This window comes from Acomys minous, assembly GCF_964271855.1.
Source record: "Acomys minous genome assembly, chromosome: 2".
NCBI classification, from domain to species: Eukaryota; Metazoa; Chordata; class Mammalia; order Rodentia; family Muridae; genus Acomys; species Acomys minous.
Window position 1 is genome coordinate 15,316,446 of NC_140484.1, and position 17,319 is coordinate 15,333,764.

Here is a 17,319-nt window from a genome sequence, read left to right on the forward strand (position 1 = left end):
CTCGGGTTAAATGGAGGGAGGCGGGCCCAGCCATAAATCTGCCCTCCCAGCCTGGGCTGGTGCTAATTCTGCAGTTAAGTGAAGAGGTGAGGAGAGCCCTGGAGAAGGGATGTCCTTGATGGCCCTGAGTGCCAGCCCTCAAGTGCTAGGTCACAGGCAAGCCCTCCTCTCTGGCAAGGAAAGGCCTGCCTGAATGAAACCTATGTAGGTCCTGCAAGGGGATATGTCTCAAGTGAACTCAACATGAGCTCAGGGCCACTGGAACAAGGAGGGGGGTTATGCATATGGCCCAGAGCTACAGCACTTTCCTGGCACATGCAAAGCCCAGTTCTAGAAATAAGGAGCACCCCCCCCCCCAATGGAATTCCCACAGCTACCAGCTCCTCCTCCTGGACCCTCAGGGCCTATGGAGGCTCTACTCTTGGAAATTGATGGGGACAGTCTCTTCTGATAGAAAAACCATGCCTTATGCAACATGAGCCTTGTGGTAAGGAAAGCTATGTCACTGTCATCCTTGTAGATACCAGGTGACTGCTGGGGCAGCCTCAGTCTTGGGGACCACATGACACTCACGAGAGGCATGGAGAGTAAAGGGCCACCTTCATTTTGGCTGCTTGGCCTCTCCTTCCATGGAGGATGTACTTGGGGGATCTGGACAGCTTCTCAGGGCCTCCTGTAGTCTGAGGCAGTGGTGAGAGCTCTGGACCTGGCCTTGGTAATGACCTCACTCCCCTCAGAGCTACTAATTGAAAGCAAGGGGTGTGGTAGGCGCAGCAGGAAAGGCTGGGGGACTGACAGAGTTCCGAGAGGCTCTGCTTCCATGGGGGAGGAAAACAATTTCTCCTGGCTTCAGCTCCATCTCACCAGGCACCCACCCGGCCTCTCCTGCTGCTAACGAAGTGCCTTTAATTAGCAGCCTAATAAAATGCTCTTAATTGGCAAGAGCCAATCAGGAAGAAGCAAAGTCTCTTCTTAGTCATTGCTGATGGCTGCCCAGCCCTAGGTTTAAAGGGAAGAGGGACCCCAGCTTAGCCTTGGGAAGGCAGCCAAAGAAGCAGAGGCTGTACCTCCCCACCTGGGTTTGAAGCCTAGGCCCATGGCTTTGTCCTGGGCTCAGGAGTCATCTTTGCTGACACACACACACACACTCCTTGTACTCTCTGGGGTGCTGCCTGTTAAGGGATCAGACATGGTTGTGGGCATTTTTAACCCGTACAAAGCCAGGTGACCTTACACTACCATTCTCTAGTGGGAGCTCAGGTGACACTACCACAGCCCAAGTCTATCTCAGGGACCAGGGTGAGTACCTAGGAAAGACGGACCATGAGGCCACAGCTGAGGGAAGAGAGGGAGTCTGGGTGGGGGAGGGAAGGACTGAATACCCTAAAAGCCCATAGGTCTTTTAATGCAAAGACCAATCAGGTCCTACAAGTCTTGCTTGGGCCACTACAAAGGGAAGGGGCAGGAGGAGGCCGACCTCTTCTTGTGCTCACTTTTATATACTGGCCTGTGGGAGAGAGGGGTCACCTGGGAGCAGCTTTGACATCCCCAAGTGGCTTATGAGTAACAAGTAATGGAATGGAGTGGCCTTCACCCAACAGCAGTGGACGAAAAGTGTCAATTCAAGGCCCAGGCAGTGGTGGCGCAGTCCGTGGTGTGTCATCACAATATGAACAAGACCTCACTATGGTTTTGGTATGACACGGCACAGAACGACTTGCATGCCAGGGTCTTTACACCATTCAGCCCTGCTTTTGTTTTTTCTTCCCCTCTCCATCTTGCCCTGTACCCTTGAAGTTCTACCTCAACAACCCAAGTACAGCATGCACAACTGGCTGGACTTTGGCCATTTTTTTGTTCCATTTTTAGACAGCTCTCACTATATAGCCTTGGCTGGCCTGGAACTCAAGAGGTCCACTTGCCTCTGCCTCCCCCATGCTGGGATTAATGACACACCACTACAATTGCTCTCCATCTGGTTTTCTCATCAAAGGAACAAATCTACTATATACTTCTTCCATCTGTACACTGAAAAACTCAACCATCCTTATGATGTTGGGTCAAAGAGAGAAGACACTTAGAAAATTTGCTTTAATCTTGTATTTGTTATTTACTTTTTTTTCTCCTGAACAGTTAAAAAACCAAAACACACTCTATTACCATGATCCTAGCTTGTGAACATATTGGTACATTGACTACACATCACTGTAACAGAATCACAAAAATTAAAGCAGTCAGCACTGGACAATGTAGGAAACAAAAAGCAAACGCCTAGAAGCACTCTGGCCCACATTCTGTTGCCAGGGCTGTGCTCATGATGAAACCCACTGAATGGCCTCGGTGAGTTTGCCAGGGCTTAAGGATCACTGCTTTGGGAAGGACTCAGCTTCCTTGGTACCCAGAGGTCTAACCTATTGGGCTTTTCCTTCAATGCCCAAGAGAAAGGCTTAGGATGGACGCCCCCCTGAGAAGCTAAGTTGGATAACTGGGTTTGCTGGGAAGCATGAATTTGAAAAGTCAACTGCCTTTGGGGATTTCAGACCACAGGTGTTGGGCCTTGTTTGTTTGTTTGGAGACAAGGCTGCCAGCATTAGGTTTCTGGACAGCAATCGATTCCACCTACAAGCAGGCAGGCACCGTCTCACTGCTTTGGTTTCTTTCCTCAGCTTTAAGGAATCTGACGTCACACATGAATACATGAATTAGAGCTTCAAGATAGCCAGAGGCAAAACTCAACTTTATTCCCAAGATATCTGTCTCTCTGGTTCTGACTGTGCTCACTTTGGTTTAAAAAAAAAAAGTGCTTTACACCGCCAGAGGTCATCTGTGTGTGTGCGTCCTACGGCTGACCCTACTGGAAGTCTCTGGTGCACTTGAAACTGCTGAGTTTAACTAAATGGGGATAGAGATTAGTGTGGACCAAAGTTACACTGTGAACTGATCACCACCACAGAGTGCAGTCCCAGGGGCTGGGTCCCTGTGTGCTTCATTTCTACCTGAAAGTACCCGGGACACTTTAGAACACACTTGCAAGCCTGGCCTGCAGGCCTGCATTAATCCAGGTGGGCCTGCTTCAGATTCAGGACCGGACGGTTTCACTGATTCAAAAGAGAGATGCTAGGACAATTACCACCACCACGCACCACCCATTTCCAGTGTTCTCCACTCTAGCCATCTCTAAACAAGTAGAGCAACCAAGCCTCTCAAACCAGAAGCCAGCAAGGAGAGGTGCGCCATGAACGGAGACAGCCCTCTCTGCAGTTTTGGATTCCTTAAAAAAAATTTTTTTTTCCTTACAGAATGATTTAAGAGCCTCAATGTCATTTTCAGTTTCAAAACAAGCTACAAGAGCCAGACTTTATTACTTGTCAACAGAGTCCCAAACAGTCTCTGTCTCTAAAGTTAGGACAAATCTGAAAGAATTTAGCCAAGGGACAAGTGTAAAAGGCTTCCCATCCATAACTCACATCCACTTCCTAACTGCACTTCAAGGAAAAGGATGCTCCCAGCACACACACACACACACACACACACACACACACACACACACACACACACACACACGAGCAGCAAGGCATGTTGGCCTTGTCCAGACATCACCAGTGTGACACAGAGGCCACATTCTCCAGCAGGGACCCTATGCACACACTCATCTGCCTAAGACTTTCAGCCTGTGATTAGGAAAGATCTTTTGGGCTTTGCACTAGAAAGCAGAGTTTTAGTAAAGAGAGACTGACCACAGGAACACTCATCTCAGAGCCACAGGACACTTGCAGCTTCTCGTCTACTATTCCTTTAAATGTGTTGAGATGTTCTTTGTCTCTTTTGTTTTTAAAAAGGTCAAACTTTACATTTATTCGAGCCCGGCTGGGGGTCGGTGATAATCAATTCCCACTGAAACCATGCCGAGATGGTAAGCAGGGTTCACCTTCTCTGGAAATGAACTTCTTCTTCCCTGATTGTTTCTTCTACAATGAACTGGTAAATGACCCCCAGAAATGTGAGTGATTCAGGTTTCTCAGACCACTTAACTCCATTCCCATCAGCAGCAGAGAGGACAGCGTGGAGCAAGAATTTAAGTGAGCTATGGGCTTGAGCGTGCGGGGGCCCAGCCCGAGTGCAATGGGCGGCGGCCGTACTTCCCAGCTGGCTTCAGAGCAGCACATGTTCAAACCTAGGAAGGAGAGCACAGTCCTGGCGCAGACGAGTCTGCAGTAGTGTCCACGTCTCCCCTTGCCCCTGGGGACCCAGCCCAGGGCCTCCACATGCTAGGCAGATGCTCTCCTGCTCCTACTTAAAGCAGCACATAAACAGAAGGGCTAGTAGAGTTATGGCCGTTAGGCCGTTCCATGAAGCAGCTTAGGTCTCGGTGTCTGACCTGTTTTTCAGCAAACTCTTTCCCCATTAATAGACAACACGACAAACAAGGAACTCAGAGTGGCTAACTACAGAACTCTCTGTGGCACAGGGGTGGGCGGCTGGGAAGGAGAACTAATTCTTGGATATAACTTGAGACTGCAGTAAGCCAGGACAGGCAACCTGCACACATGACCTCACTCAGCGTGTAATGGCATTTACTAGGACACGGTGGGCAAGGGCATAACTTTCAAACCAGGGAATGAAGGTGCTGTCTTCTCCCTCTCCTGCTGAGGCGAAGGTGGCCTAACTGCAGGGCACTTGTGCCTGGCCCCCATTTCTATGTTTTAGCAGCTTGTTCAGTTGGCTTTCTTAAATTCAAAGGCAGTTAGAACAGCAGTGATAGCCTGACTGTTTGGCTTCCGAGGGAAAATGGAGGCTGTACTGTGGCCTGGGGCCTAAGGGTGTATGCCTAGATCACCCCTGGGCAGGCCCAAGTTGGTTCTCAGTTCAAGTGCTCCTAGGCGTCCCATGCGTCTCTGCACCTGGAGCCTGCTGGCAGAGGCCCAGGGCCACCTTCCAAGTAGCCAGGTTAGCACTGTCCTTGTGGAAGTCCAGTCACTTATGTTTTCACTGGCTGCTAGTTTACTGGCTGGGGAAAGTGGACAGCAAATCAGGCTGGGAGAAGAAAAGGAAAAGAAGGCAGCTTTTGCTTATCGGTAAACCCTGTGTGCCAAGCTTCACCCTGATCCCCTCTGGCAGCCTTGCCTTTCTGCAAGCACTGGGCTGGAAGGAAGGGTCTGTGGTGCAAGGCTGCGATGCTCACAGCGACTCTGGCGTTTAGTAACCTGAACCAAGATCCAGCTCTCTCCTGACCATCTCTTAAGCTACTGTGCTCAGGGTGGGCAGTTATGGGTGCCTGGGTGCTTTTCGGCTCAGTCTAAACAGATGTGAGCCATGGTACAGAGTGCAGTGGCGCCTGGCACTGGCCATTCCAGGCCTTTCCGCGGGCCAAGCCTGCTAGTGATTTAAGATGAAGCACAATGCTTTTTATTACACATCTAATTGTTAATGAGAGGAAATGCAATCAGCAGCTCCTTTCCACTCTACATGGAACCGAGGAGACTGCTGAGTCCAGAGCAAACACAACACTGATGGTGCCCAGGACATTCTGTCCCTCCCCCTGGGCACAGGGAAGGAGGAGAGAGAAAAAGCTGCAAATATGTTGAGTGTCATGTTCATGGATCCACTGCTGTCCCAGGTTGGTCATGTGCAGCAAAAGCCTGGTCTGGAAATTAGGGTACACTCAACTCTTGCAGTGTCACGTGTCTAGGTGATCCACCTCATGCTAGCTGAGGTCATTTTCTTCACACTCCTTCTCAGGCTGAAGATGAAGCAGGGGAGGAGGGAAGAGGGACAGAAACCCAGGCAGGGAGGAGGCCACAGGTGCAGAGCTTCCAGTGTGTGTGCTCCCCCCTTTCTCTCCCTCTCTCTCCCCTCCAGGATGTGTAGGCAGCTGTCTCCTCCCATGCAGTGGCCTGGACCGCTCTGGCCAGGTGCTGGACACTCCTGCAGTTAACAGGAGGAGGCCAGGCAGCCGCTGTCCCCTAGAAGTGGGCCAGATGGGGAAACAAGCTCTTCTGCTTAATGGCAAAGCAAGAGAGATTCTGGCAAAACACTAAATATATTTATAAGTCATCTTTGTCTGGAACCCAATGGGAGAGAAACAGGTGCAGAGGGGAAGGGGGAGGGAAGGAGAAGGGAGGGGAGGGGAGGGAGGCTTGAAAGTTCCCATCATTCCCACAAGATAAAGACATCTTCTGATAGCAGCAGTGAAGCAGCCGGTGTGCCGAGCAGACTGTCCTGGTCGGCTGCTGACCGACTCTGTCCCAACAGGAAGCTCATAGCCCTGCTCCTCGCTGAGCCATCCGGGCAATCCGGGTAGGAGTTTGATTGTTGTTCATCCTGGTCTTGGCAGGTATGTTAAATACTGCAACATTAACGAGTCCTGTGCGGAAACACAGCCAGCAGCCATTAGCTCCTCTCCTTGTACTTCTTACTTGCTCTAAGACAAAAACAACGCACATGTGGCTGTCCAGGAGAAAGGAGTGGGAATCCTCGCCAAGAATTGGTCCCTGCCCACCAAGTGCTCCTGTCACAGTCGCCTTTGGGACTTACACAAAGGACAGGACTTGGTGGTGTGCTCAGGGCACAGGGGCTCTGTATGGGGGACCCTGAAGTCTTGAGATTGAAAGTGACCAATGGTTGGGGCAATGACATGCTTTTCCCTGCTCCCTGGAACAGCAGAGCAGGCAGGGATGGCTCCGGAGGCTCTGGCTTGACTGGACCTAGGGCACAGTGTAAATCTACAAGAAGTGGGTGCTGGAGGGAAGGCGGCTGGGGCCCAGCTTAAGGACCTGTGTATAGAGACACGGAAAGTGCTCCTGGTCTCTTCAAGGACAGACGTGTATGTAGGTGACGGCTGGAAATGTAGCCTGGTGATAAGGATACATTAAGGCAGATGATGACACTGGAGATGTAAGAGCTAAAAATCATGGGAAAGGATTAGACGGCCAAAGAAGAGAGCCTAGACGGGTCAAAAAAGACCAAGCCAGACCTTGGGGGATGTCTGTTTCAGCAGTGAGAGGACGAAAGCAATGTAAACAATGAGGAAGAAGAATAGCGGTGAGGATTGGGGCACACTTCCGTGCTTACACAGATGTTTAGCATGAGCCAGGCCAGGTACTCAACACCCAGGAGCCTCCATCCCAATAGCAAAATGCTATTCCACTGGAAAAAGAATCAAACATTGGCAGACAAGGTACATGGTAACTACAAGGGCCCTAGCCACGGTTACCGTTACAAAGGGCTTCCAATATGAGAGGCACTAAGGGCTTTGAGAACCTTATCTTCATGCAGGCCTGTGCGTAGGTCCTGTACTCCGCATGTCACTCATCAGGGTTTGACAGCCTGTGAATTTACCAGCCCACAGGCACACAGCCGGTGTGACTTAGCTGAGAAATGATGGACAACTGTGTCCTCTATGATAGCAGAGACACTGAGGGGGCCCCCAAGGCATGATCAGTCCTTCAGGAAGACTGACAGGTGCAGGAGTGCAGCACACCTGCGGTACCCAGCAAGACAAGGGAGAGAAACAGGAAGTCGTCTGGAGGCCATGCTCCCTGGAAACTGGAGCTAACATATCTGAACCAGTGATGGCAGCAGATGCCAACTGCAGACATACTCACACAGAATACTTGGGATTTTAGGGTTTGCCCTGCTTTAGAGAGATGCTAGAGATGTGGAAAGAAATCAACTTTACAGGGCATGGTGGTGCACACCTTTAATACCAGCACTCAGGAGGCAGAGTCAGGTGGATTGCTGTGAGTTCCAGGCTAGCCTGGTCTACAGATCAAGTTCCAGGACAGCCAAAGCTAACACAGTTTGAAACCCTGTCTGGAAAAAGCAAAAAGAATATACCAACTTGGACTCACTACTGGGACTAAACAAGCCCAGCCAGCCAGCCAGCCAGCTAGCCAGGCAGAGCCAGGAAAGCTTCTGTTCCCAGGGAGAGCAACAGGGCAAAGCTGTGCGATGTCAGTGCACAGTGCAGGCAGAGACATTTCCAATCACGCTGGACCAGTTGCTAGGCTGAAGGGTCTCCCCTGTAGGTACCTGATCTAAAAACCATACAATGACAGGCTCTGGGTCATTAGTTTTCAAACGGGTTCAAATGTCATTTTACTTTCATAAAAACTGAACTGAAGGACTTAGTACCAGAGAATCAGCAGCCTCCAGAATTGGCACTGGCTACCCTGGTGAAGGTGGTGCTCACTGGGGCAGTCCCTGCCTCATCTCATGCTGTCTGACCCTGCTTTCCTGATGTACAGGGTTGGGTAAGACAAAGGGTCTGAGAATGAGAAACCTCCAGAAGCTAGCAGCGCCCCACAGCCAACACTCCATCTCCTAGCACAGTACCAAGTTCTTTTCATACCCGGGCAAGAATGAGGTCGCTGTTGGGTTGTTTATCTGGAGATGTAGGTGTATGTCCGAGAAGGGGAGCGGGGTGGTTCAGTGTGGGCAGCTGGATCATTCAGGAAGTCCCAGATGAGGATCGTGTCATCATGGGAACTGCTCACAATCTGGAACTCATCAAACTGCAGTCGGAAAACTCTTCCAGAATGCTCCTAAAGATGCAGAGACAGAAAGAGTAAGACTTGGAACTCAAACCCAAAAGCGGCATTGTCTGAGGGACGGTGTGCCCCTTCACTGTTCCAAACACAGACAGGAAGCAGTTTCACTGTGCAACAACTGATCTCAGGAATACAGCAAACAAAGCTGCTTTTAGGAAAAATGGCAGAAAGGGTGCTGACTTGTCACAGCCTACTGGACTAGAGGAGAGTACTCCTTGGCCTTTTTGTTTGTTTCTTTTTTGTTTTTTGAGACAGAGTTTCTGTGTAGCCTTGGCTGTCCTGGACTTGCTCTGTAGACCAGGCTGGCCTCGAACTCACAGAGATCCACCTGCCTCTGCTTCCTAAGTGCTAGGATTACAGGTGTGTGCAGCACCATGCCTGGCTACCTCCCTACCTCCTCTGGCCTCTGAGGGCACTACATTGTTCAGATATAAATGTAGGCAAAAAAACCCCAAACAAACCAAAAACAAACCAACCAACCAACCAACCAACCAACCAACCAACCAACCAACAACCAAACAAAAAACCATGGACAAAAAATAAAAACAAATCTTTTAAAAAATGTATTTATTTAATGTGCATTGGTGTTTTGCCTGCATGTCTGTTCTGTGCGGGAGTGTCAGATATTGGAGTTACAGAGAGTTGTGAGCTGCCATGTGGGTGCTGGGAATTGAAGCAGGGTCCCCTGGAAGAGCAGTCAGTGCTCTTAGCTGCTGAGCCACCTCTCCAGGCCTAAAAAGAAATCTTAAAAAAACAAAAACAAAACCTCCTCAATCTGAAGAACTATTTATAGATTTTCATGATGCACAGAGCCCTACCATCATCAATCTGAAGCTAACCACATATGGCCAACGACTTGCCACTTTTGTTTTTGTTTTTCTTGACAGGGTTTCTCTGTGTAGCTTTGCCTGTCCTGTACTCAGTTTATAGACCAGACTGGCCTTGAACTCATGGAGATCTGCTTAACTCTGCCTCCGAAATGCTGGGATTAAAGGTGTGTGCTACCACACCAGGCACAAAATAACTGGTGTTTTCTTTCTTTCTTTTTTTTTTAAATGTAGTAACAAAACCCCAAACCAAACCAAACCAACCCCGTCCCTATAAAAACTCAAATGCTGAGTGAAATAAGCTAGGCAGAAAAATATATATACTACATGTGTGCATTTATATGAAATTTAAGGGCAGGTAAAAATCAGTAATAGCATTGGAATGCAGGTGAGTGACTAGCAGCAGTGTTGAAAGTAGTTTCCAGAAAATTAGAAATAGTCCATGTCTGATCTAGGCAGGGTTTACTCCCCTGATGTGCTAGGTTAACGCCCCCACCTCCTCATGAAAGCATTCATGAAGCCTTGGATTGAATCCTTAGTACCTCACTTTGGCAAACATGGTAACTTACATATGATGCTGGAGGTGAGGGATTAGGAATTACAGGCCGGCCTCAGTTACATACTGTTTGAGTCTAGGCTCTACATGAATGAGGGCGACAACAGCTTGGCTAGATGGTGAGAGGACACAAGCACCCGCCATGCAAGTCTAGTGACCTGAGTTCCATCCCTAGAACCCACATAGAGGTAGAGGAAGACACCGACTCCACAAAGGTGTCCTCTGACGGCCAAACAAGTGCCACGGCATGCATTAGATTTAAATATCATCACTACTTGGAACACTTGAAAGGTATTCATGAGGCAGCTGGGTTCTACCCCCAGCACTGAAGAGAAAATAAAAGCCAAATAATTTTTACTTTTTGGTTTTGTTTTTTTGAGACAAGGCTTCTCTGCATAGCCCTGGCTGTCCTGGAACTTAATCTGGAGACCAGGCTGGCCTTGAACTCAGAGATTCATCAGCTTCTGCCTCCTGGAGTGCTGGGATTAAAGGTGTGTGCCACCATATCCAGCTATCTTCTTATTTTTAAAATTAATTTTTTTTCCTGAGACAGAGCTTCTCTGTGCATAGCGTTGGCTGTCCTAGACTCACTTTGTAGACTAGGCTGACCTTGAATTTACAGCGATCCACCTGCCTCTGCCTCCCGAGTGCTGGGATTAAAGGCATGCACCACCATGCCCAGCTTTAAAATTAATTTTTAAAGCCCTACACCATGTGCTTGTGTGCATGGTGGGTGTACAGACAGAGGAGAACTCTGGAAGTCAGTTTTCTCCTTCCACCATGTGGCTCTAGGGACAGAACAGGGGTTGTTGGCTTGTAAGCATTTTCACACACCAAGCCTTCACATGGGCCCTAGTCTGTCCTAGACTTGTTTTGTAGACCAGGCTGGCCTCAAACTCACAGGGGTCCATGTGCCTCTACCTCCCTGAATACTTGGATTAAAGGTATGCACCACCACGCCTGGCTTCCTAACCTGTCTTTACATACAAAACAAAACAAAAACATGCTATTAATTTTCCTCTAAGCACTATTGTCACCATATCGCATAGATTTTATATTTTTATTTTCAAATTCAAAATCCCTTTGAATTTCTATTGTGCTTTCTCCTCGCCCTTTGTCTTATTTAGAAGAGCTAGGTGACTTATGTCTGTATCTTTTGGGACTTTTCAGTTTCCTTTCTATTGCTCATTTCTGTACGTTAGTTCCATTGTGTTGTGTGTAAGAAGATATACATTTATTTATTTATTTATTTATTTGTGTGTGTGTGTGTGTACATGCTGTTATGGCATGTGTGGCGGTCAATCCTCTCTTTCCACTGTACAGTTCTTAGGGATCAAACTTGGGTTGTCAGGCGTGGCAGTAGCACCATTAGCTGCTGAACCATCTTACTGGAGCATACCTAGCCCTCCATTTCTTAAGGTATGCTTATGGCCCAATGTGACCTATCTTAGCGGACAGTCCATGGGAGCTTGGGAAGACTCATTCTGCCGGTAGTGGACAATCATTCCAGCTGAGATAGTGCTGCTGTTGAGCTTATCTGTTATTCCTGATTTGCTGCCAGCTAGATCTGCCCATGACTGGATGTTAACCTCTTCAACTCTATGTCCTGATGACGTCATTAGGCAGAGAAGCATTGAGGTCTGATCTAGCCTCTGTCAATTATCCTGATAATCTTCCTTGTTGTGCAGTTTGCTCTGTATGGAATTAATGCAGCTATTCTAAACTAGTAATAGCATGGGATAATAGTTTGTGGAGTTTCCATAACGAAGCCCCCACACTGGCTGGCTTAACTGGAGATGTGTTTCCCACTGTCTGAAGGCTAAAGAACAAGACTAAGGTGTTGCCAGTACTGGGTTGAATCTCAGGCCTCTTTCTCGGCTTGTGTTGTAGACAGACTTCTCCACTTTCACAAGCTTTCCATCTGTGTGTGCCCTGATCTTGTTGTCTTTTAAGGAAACCAGCCACATGGGATTATTCTCAATGCATTCAACTGATCCTAGTCACCCACTTTAAAAGGCTCAGTCTTCAAGTACTTTTCCGAAGTCTGGAGATGTATATACTTCAACATAGGGATTTCAGGAAGACAGATTTCAACCCGTAACACATGGACTCTTTTTTTTTTTTTCCCTTTCTGGGGATGGTGGTGGTAGTTACCCAGCCCAGGGTCATGTGCACGCTAGTACACTCTGCCAGTCCCAGCCCTTGGATTGCTGAGGCAGGGTCTTGTCATGCAGCCCAGGATAGCCTCCAAACTTATGGTCCTCCTGTCTTAGCCTCCCAATTGCTAGGATCATAGGCACACACCACCTTAACAGCCTGAACTGTTTATTTATAAATGCCTTTACATTTACAATAGATTTATGTGTGTGTGTGTGTGTGTGTGTGTGTGTGTGTGTGTGTGTCACATGCATGCAGGGGCCTGTGGAGGCCAGAAGCATCACCAAATCCCCTGGAACTGGAGTTACAGGTAGTTTTAAGGCACCTGATGTAATGTTAAAAACTGAAAAACCGAACTCAGGTCCTCTGGAAGAGCATCAAGTGCTCTTGACTGCTGAGCCATCTTTCCAGGCCCTTCCTCCCACTACATGATACTAGGTCTCCTGTAGCCAAGGCTGGCCTTGAACTTCATGAGTAACTGATACTAATGACTCTGCACGTCTCATCTTCTTGCCTCCACCGTGTAAGTGGTAGGACTTGAGTCTTGATTATGTGGCGCTGCTGGCTGGTCCAGGCCTGTGTGCAGAAGCAGTCATCCACCAGCTGAGCTGAAGCTCCAGTTCTTAGAGCAAGTTCTTGCAAAAATTTAGCTGCTCCAGTCTTGTTTTGAACTCACTGATAACTTCTTCTAGTCTCAAGAAGAGAAAATACAAAGATACCCATACCAAGATATAACCAAATTGTTGAAAATTCCTGACAGGAACAAAATCTTAAAGCAGCTACAGGAAAACAATCCATGGGGCAGAGCAATGAGGACAGTGACCTTAAAAGTCTCAGTAGAAACCACACTCAGCGAGAAAACAGAAGACAGAACTAAAGCACTGAAATAAGTTGTCAACTCAGAATTCTTTCTTTCTCTTTTTAAGTTTCTTGAGACAGGGTTTCTCTGTGTAGACTTGGCTGTCCTGGACACATTTTGTAGACCAGGCTGGCCTTGAACGCACAGCAAAAACATCCTGTAAAAGTGACAGCAAACAAGACTCTTAGGCAAACAGCACTTGAAAGAACTTGTCACCAGTGTACCTACACAGGCATGTTAAAGTTCTTTAAGCAGAGGAAAACGATATTCAAGGTAAAAACTTGGGTATGTACAAATTTATGAAGAGCAATGGAAAAGATGAATAAGTAAAAGTAATTTACTCAAAACCAAACACTGTAGTGTTTGTAGTGGTTTCATTAAGAATAGCCCCATAGACTTATATACTGGAACAGGGAGTGGGACTGCTTAATAAGAATAGAAGGTCTGGGCAGGGGTGGCGCATGGCTTTAATCCCAGGCAGAGGCACATAGATCTCTGTGAGTTCAAGGCCAGCGTGGTCTACAAAATGAGTTCAGGACAGCTAAGACTACACAGAGAAACCCTGTCTCGGAAAAACAAACAAACAAACAAACAAACAAACAAAAAAAGAAAGAAAGATTAGAAGGATTAGGAGGTGTGGCCTTAGAGGAAGATGTGCCATTGGGAGGGTGGGCTTTGAGGTTTCAGAAGTCCATGCCAGACATAGTGTCACACTCTCTGCCTATGGGTCCAAATGCAGCTCTCAGCCTTTCCAGCACTCAGCCTGCCAAGGCTGCCACCATGATGATGGACTAAGGCCTCAGTTAAATGCTTTCTTTCCCTTTTAAGGCTTTCTGGGCTGGGCGTGGTGGCACACACCTTTAATCCCAGCACTCAGGAGGCAGAGGCAGGCGGATGGATGTGAGTTCGAGGCCAGCCTGGTCTACAAAGATTTGAGTCCGGACAGCAAGGCTACACAGAGAGACCCTGTCTTGAAAAACAAAAACAAAACAAAACAAAAGACTTTCTGTGGCCACAGTGTCTCTTCATTGCAATGATAAGGACTAAGACATAGGTGACTGCTCAATAAAAGACAGTGTGCTGTGGATTACAGCAAACACATGGTAACTTTACATGGTAAACCACTTTGAAAAAGAGGCTGTTTCCAGATATACTGAATAAGTACTTTGTATGATCCAGCCGTTTTACTCCTTCTCCAGAGCTCAAGTCTTCTGGATGTTGGGTCAGAATCTAGAAAACTGGGCTTTAAATATTCACTCTCATCTTATCTTTTGTTGTGCAAAACAACAACAAAACAAAACTAGGTGTGATGGTGTGTACCTGCAATCCAGTATTCCTGAAGCAGAGGCAGGAAGATGACAAGTTTCAGGTCACCATTAGATACATTATTGAATTTCTGACCAGCTCAGGACACAAGAGATTAAGTTTGAAAAGAAAATATAAGATAGGGATAAAAAAGTACATAATGTATGATTCATTCTCACAAAACCCAACTAACTCATAAAATGCCAACTAAGCAAGGTTATATAAAGCAGGCCAGGATTTTATAAGAGGTTGGGGACAAAGTGGGCCCAGAGGAAGCATGATGGAATTGGCACATCCATGGCAATAATCTGTGGTGTTACTCTGTAGTCCTAGCTGGCTTGGAATGCAAAGTTGACCAGGCTGACTCTGAACTTAGATCACCTTCTTCTGCCTCCCTATAGCTAGCTAGGTCAACAGCATGCACCACCACACCTGTCTCTGTATCAAAACTGTGAGCTGAATACTCTTGTTGTTGCTGTTATTTGTTTCATTTTGGGAAACAGACCTTGCTATATAGTCTAGGCCCGTCCTGAACTCAAGATCTGCTTCCCTTAGGCCCCTGAGTTCTGAAATTAAAGATACCCACCACCATTCCCTACTTGTAAAGTTTGTTTCTTCCTTTTATAGATAGGTCCTCTTGCTGGGCATGGTGGCGCATGCCTGTGATCTTATCACTCAGGGAGTCAGAGGCAAGTGGATCTCTGTGAGTTCGAGGGCAGCTTGGTCTACAAAGTGAGCCCAGGATAGCCAAGGCTACACAGAGAAACACTGTCTTGAAAACAAACAAACAACAACAAAAAACCCAGAACAAAACATAAGGTCTCTACAGCCTAGACTAGCCAGAAGCTCACAATCTTGTTTGACTTTTTAAAAAAAGTTTATTAATTTATTATATATACTGTGCTCTGCCTGTATGTACGCCTTGCATGACAGAAGAGAGCATCAGATCACATTACAGATGGTTGTGAGCCATCATGTGATTGTTGGGAATTGAACTCAGGACCTTTGGAAGAGCAGTCAGTGCTCTTAACCTCTAAGCTGTCTCTCTGGCACCTTGCCTCACTTTTAATGTCTGGGACTATAGACACATACCAAAATGCTCATTGCAAAAAGTACAAAGTACACGTTTAAAAGACAAGCATGAAGAAAGCAAGCAATGCACATGTGTTGTTGAAAGAATGCATCAGATTTTAACTGTCTGGAAAGTGTGGCAATTCCCTGCCCCAGCCTCTGCATGTTGAGATCACATGTGTACACCACCATATTCAGTTTAAGACAAGGCACCCTCTCCCCAGAGATGACACTTCCCGAATGTGGAATCAGAAGTCAGAACACGGGCTTTTAATGTTTCATCCTTTTCCTGGATTGTTCAAAAAGACATGTTTACTGTAGATGCACACACATCTAACTAAAGTGACATTTGTCAGTCTGAACCTTTGGCTTAAAAGCATGGCAAAGAATGTTACATTTCTCAGTGGGTGGCGGACACATGCCCATGACCCCAGTGCCAGGGAAATGGAGGCAGAAGGACTGCAATTTCAACCCAGCCAGGGCTGCACAGCGAGGCCCTATTACAATGAAGAATTTGAAGGTGACATGTCTCCTTCTGACTCACTTCTCTCCCCAAGTGTCAGATGTTCAAACAGGGGGTGGAAGGGACAGCGAAGAGGTGCTGGAGGCACTGCCTACTGAAAGAGCTGGCCAGGGGGTTCCATGGAGTCCCAGGGTACTTTTTGCAAGTACAGGCGTGCAGGTCCTTAGATTCTGGACAGGTTCCAATTTGAGTAATTATATTCTCTCCCTCAGTACCTCCTGCTGCTTCTGGTGGATACAGAACTCTTATTCACTTCCTGCACTACATGTGGGAGAGGTACTGTGCAGCTGTTAAGCAGCTGCCACAGGCCTCTCCATATATAGTCTCTAAAGCACTTTTGGATGAAAGGCACTATATAAACATAGTTTATTGTCATGTATTGGTTGCCTTTCCACTTAGTAGGTTTTGTGAGAGTCTAACTATAAAATCCAGATCTGTATTCTGCAGCTCATTAACATTTAATTCTTCCCCCTACCTGCTTTTCAGCCCTCCTTTAACAATACGGCTCTTACCACAAGCGTCCGTAGACAGAGAGTCCCTGCAGGAGCACGGGGGTCCAAAGCAGCCATAAGATCCCACACTTTAATTTTTCTAAAGATCAAAGGGGACAAAAATCTTAGTTGAAAGCAAACTTAAGTGAAGATAAGGAAGAAGTCAGGGAAGAAATATGGCTGGTGACTATAGCTCACAGCAATCAGATGACTCTTCTGTCGGGGAGACTAGGTTCTCACAGTCCCTCCTACAAGAGCCACTTTATGTGCCTGGCCTGCTACAGTGGATTTGTCTGGGTCTTTGCTTTATAGGGCAAACCAGACAAATATATAATCAGATAGCCAAAATAATAATAATCAATACAAATACAATAAAATGACTGGGAAACATTTAGAAAACAGTAAGCAAAAGAGAGGTGAATATCAACTAAGCAACAATGTATATAATCTTTTAGAGGCAAGGGAGTGTTACATTTAACATCAGGAACTAGGAAGAATGAAGATACAGGCTTGGGGAAGGCAGGGGCTGGGTACAGAACCCAGAGCCTTGCACATGCTCAGTGCACGCTCTGCCACTGAACTACAAGCCGAGCTCTTAGACTTGTTTTGTAGTGTTGTTAGCAAACTCACCCATCGTAGGCCCCACTCACTATCCTTTTGTTATCAAATCGAATACAGCGCACCAGTTCTTCATGGCCTTCTAACACCCGCAAACAAGCACCACACTCTATGTCCCACAATCTGGAAGAGAAAACTGAGTCAAGTAAAATTTCATGGATTTTTATTTTGTTTTGTTTTTGAGACAGGGTTTCTCAGTGTAGCCCTGGCTGTCCTGGAGCTTACTCTGTGGACTAGGCTGGCCTCGAACTCACAGAGATCCGCCTGCCTCTGCCCAGTTCTGGGATTAAAGGAGCACCTGGCTCATGGATTCTTTTTTTAAGCCTTGAATATTACAATGTATTTCAAACATCTTTTAAAAAT

At 47.0% G+C, this 17,319-nt stretch overlaps 1 protein-coding gene across 10 annotated transcripts in view; it reads right to left on the bottom strand.

Annotated features, from left to right (window-relative positions):
- Positions 1 to 2,085: 2,085 nt before the first annotated feature.
- BTRC (beta-transducin repeat containing E3 ubiquitin protein ligase) overlaps positions 2,086 to 17,319 on the bottom strand; it is a 176,990-nt gene continuing 161,756 nt past the window's right edge. For all 10 annotated transcript variants that reach the window (XM_084773757.1, XM_084773756.1, XM_084773751.1 and 7 more), the window contains 4 exons: positions 16,969 to 17,079; positions 16,360 to 16,438; positions 8,351 to 8,543; positions 2,086 to 6,364 (listed from right to left, as the gene is read on the bottom strand). In XM_084773757.1, the coding sequence (XP_084629883.1) occupies positions 8,382 to 8,543; positions 16,360 to 16,438; positions 16,969 to 17,079 (352 nt within the window). In that variant the 3' untranslated portion in view covers positions 2,086 to 6,364; positions 8,351 to 8,381. The remainder of the gene's footprint in view (positions 6,365 to 8,350; positions 8,544 to 16,359; positions 16,439 to 16,968; positions 17,080 to 17,319) is intronic.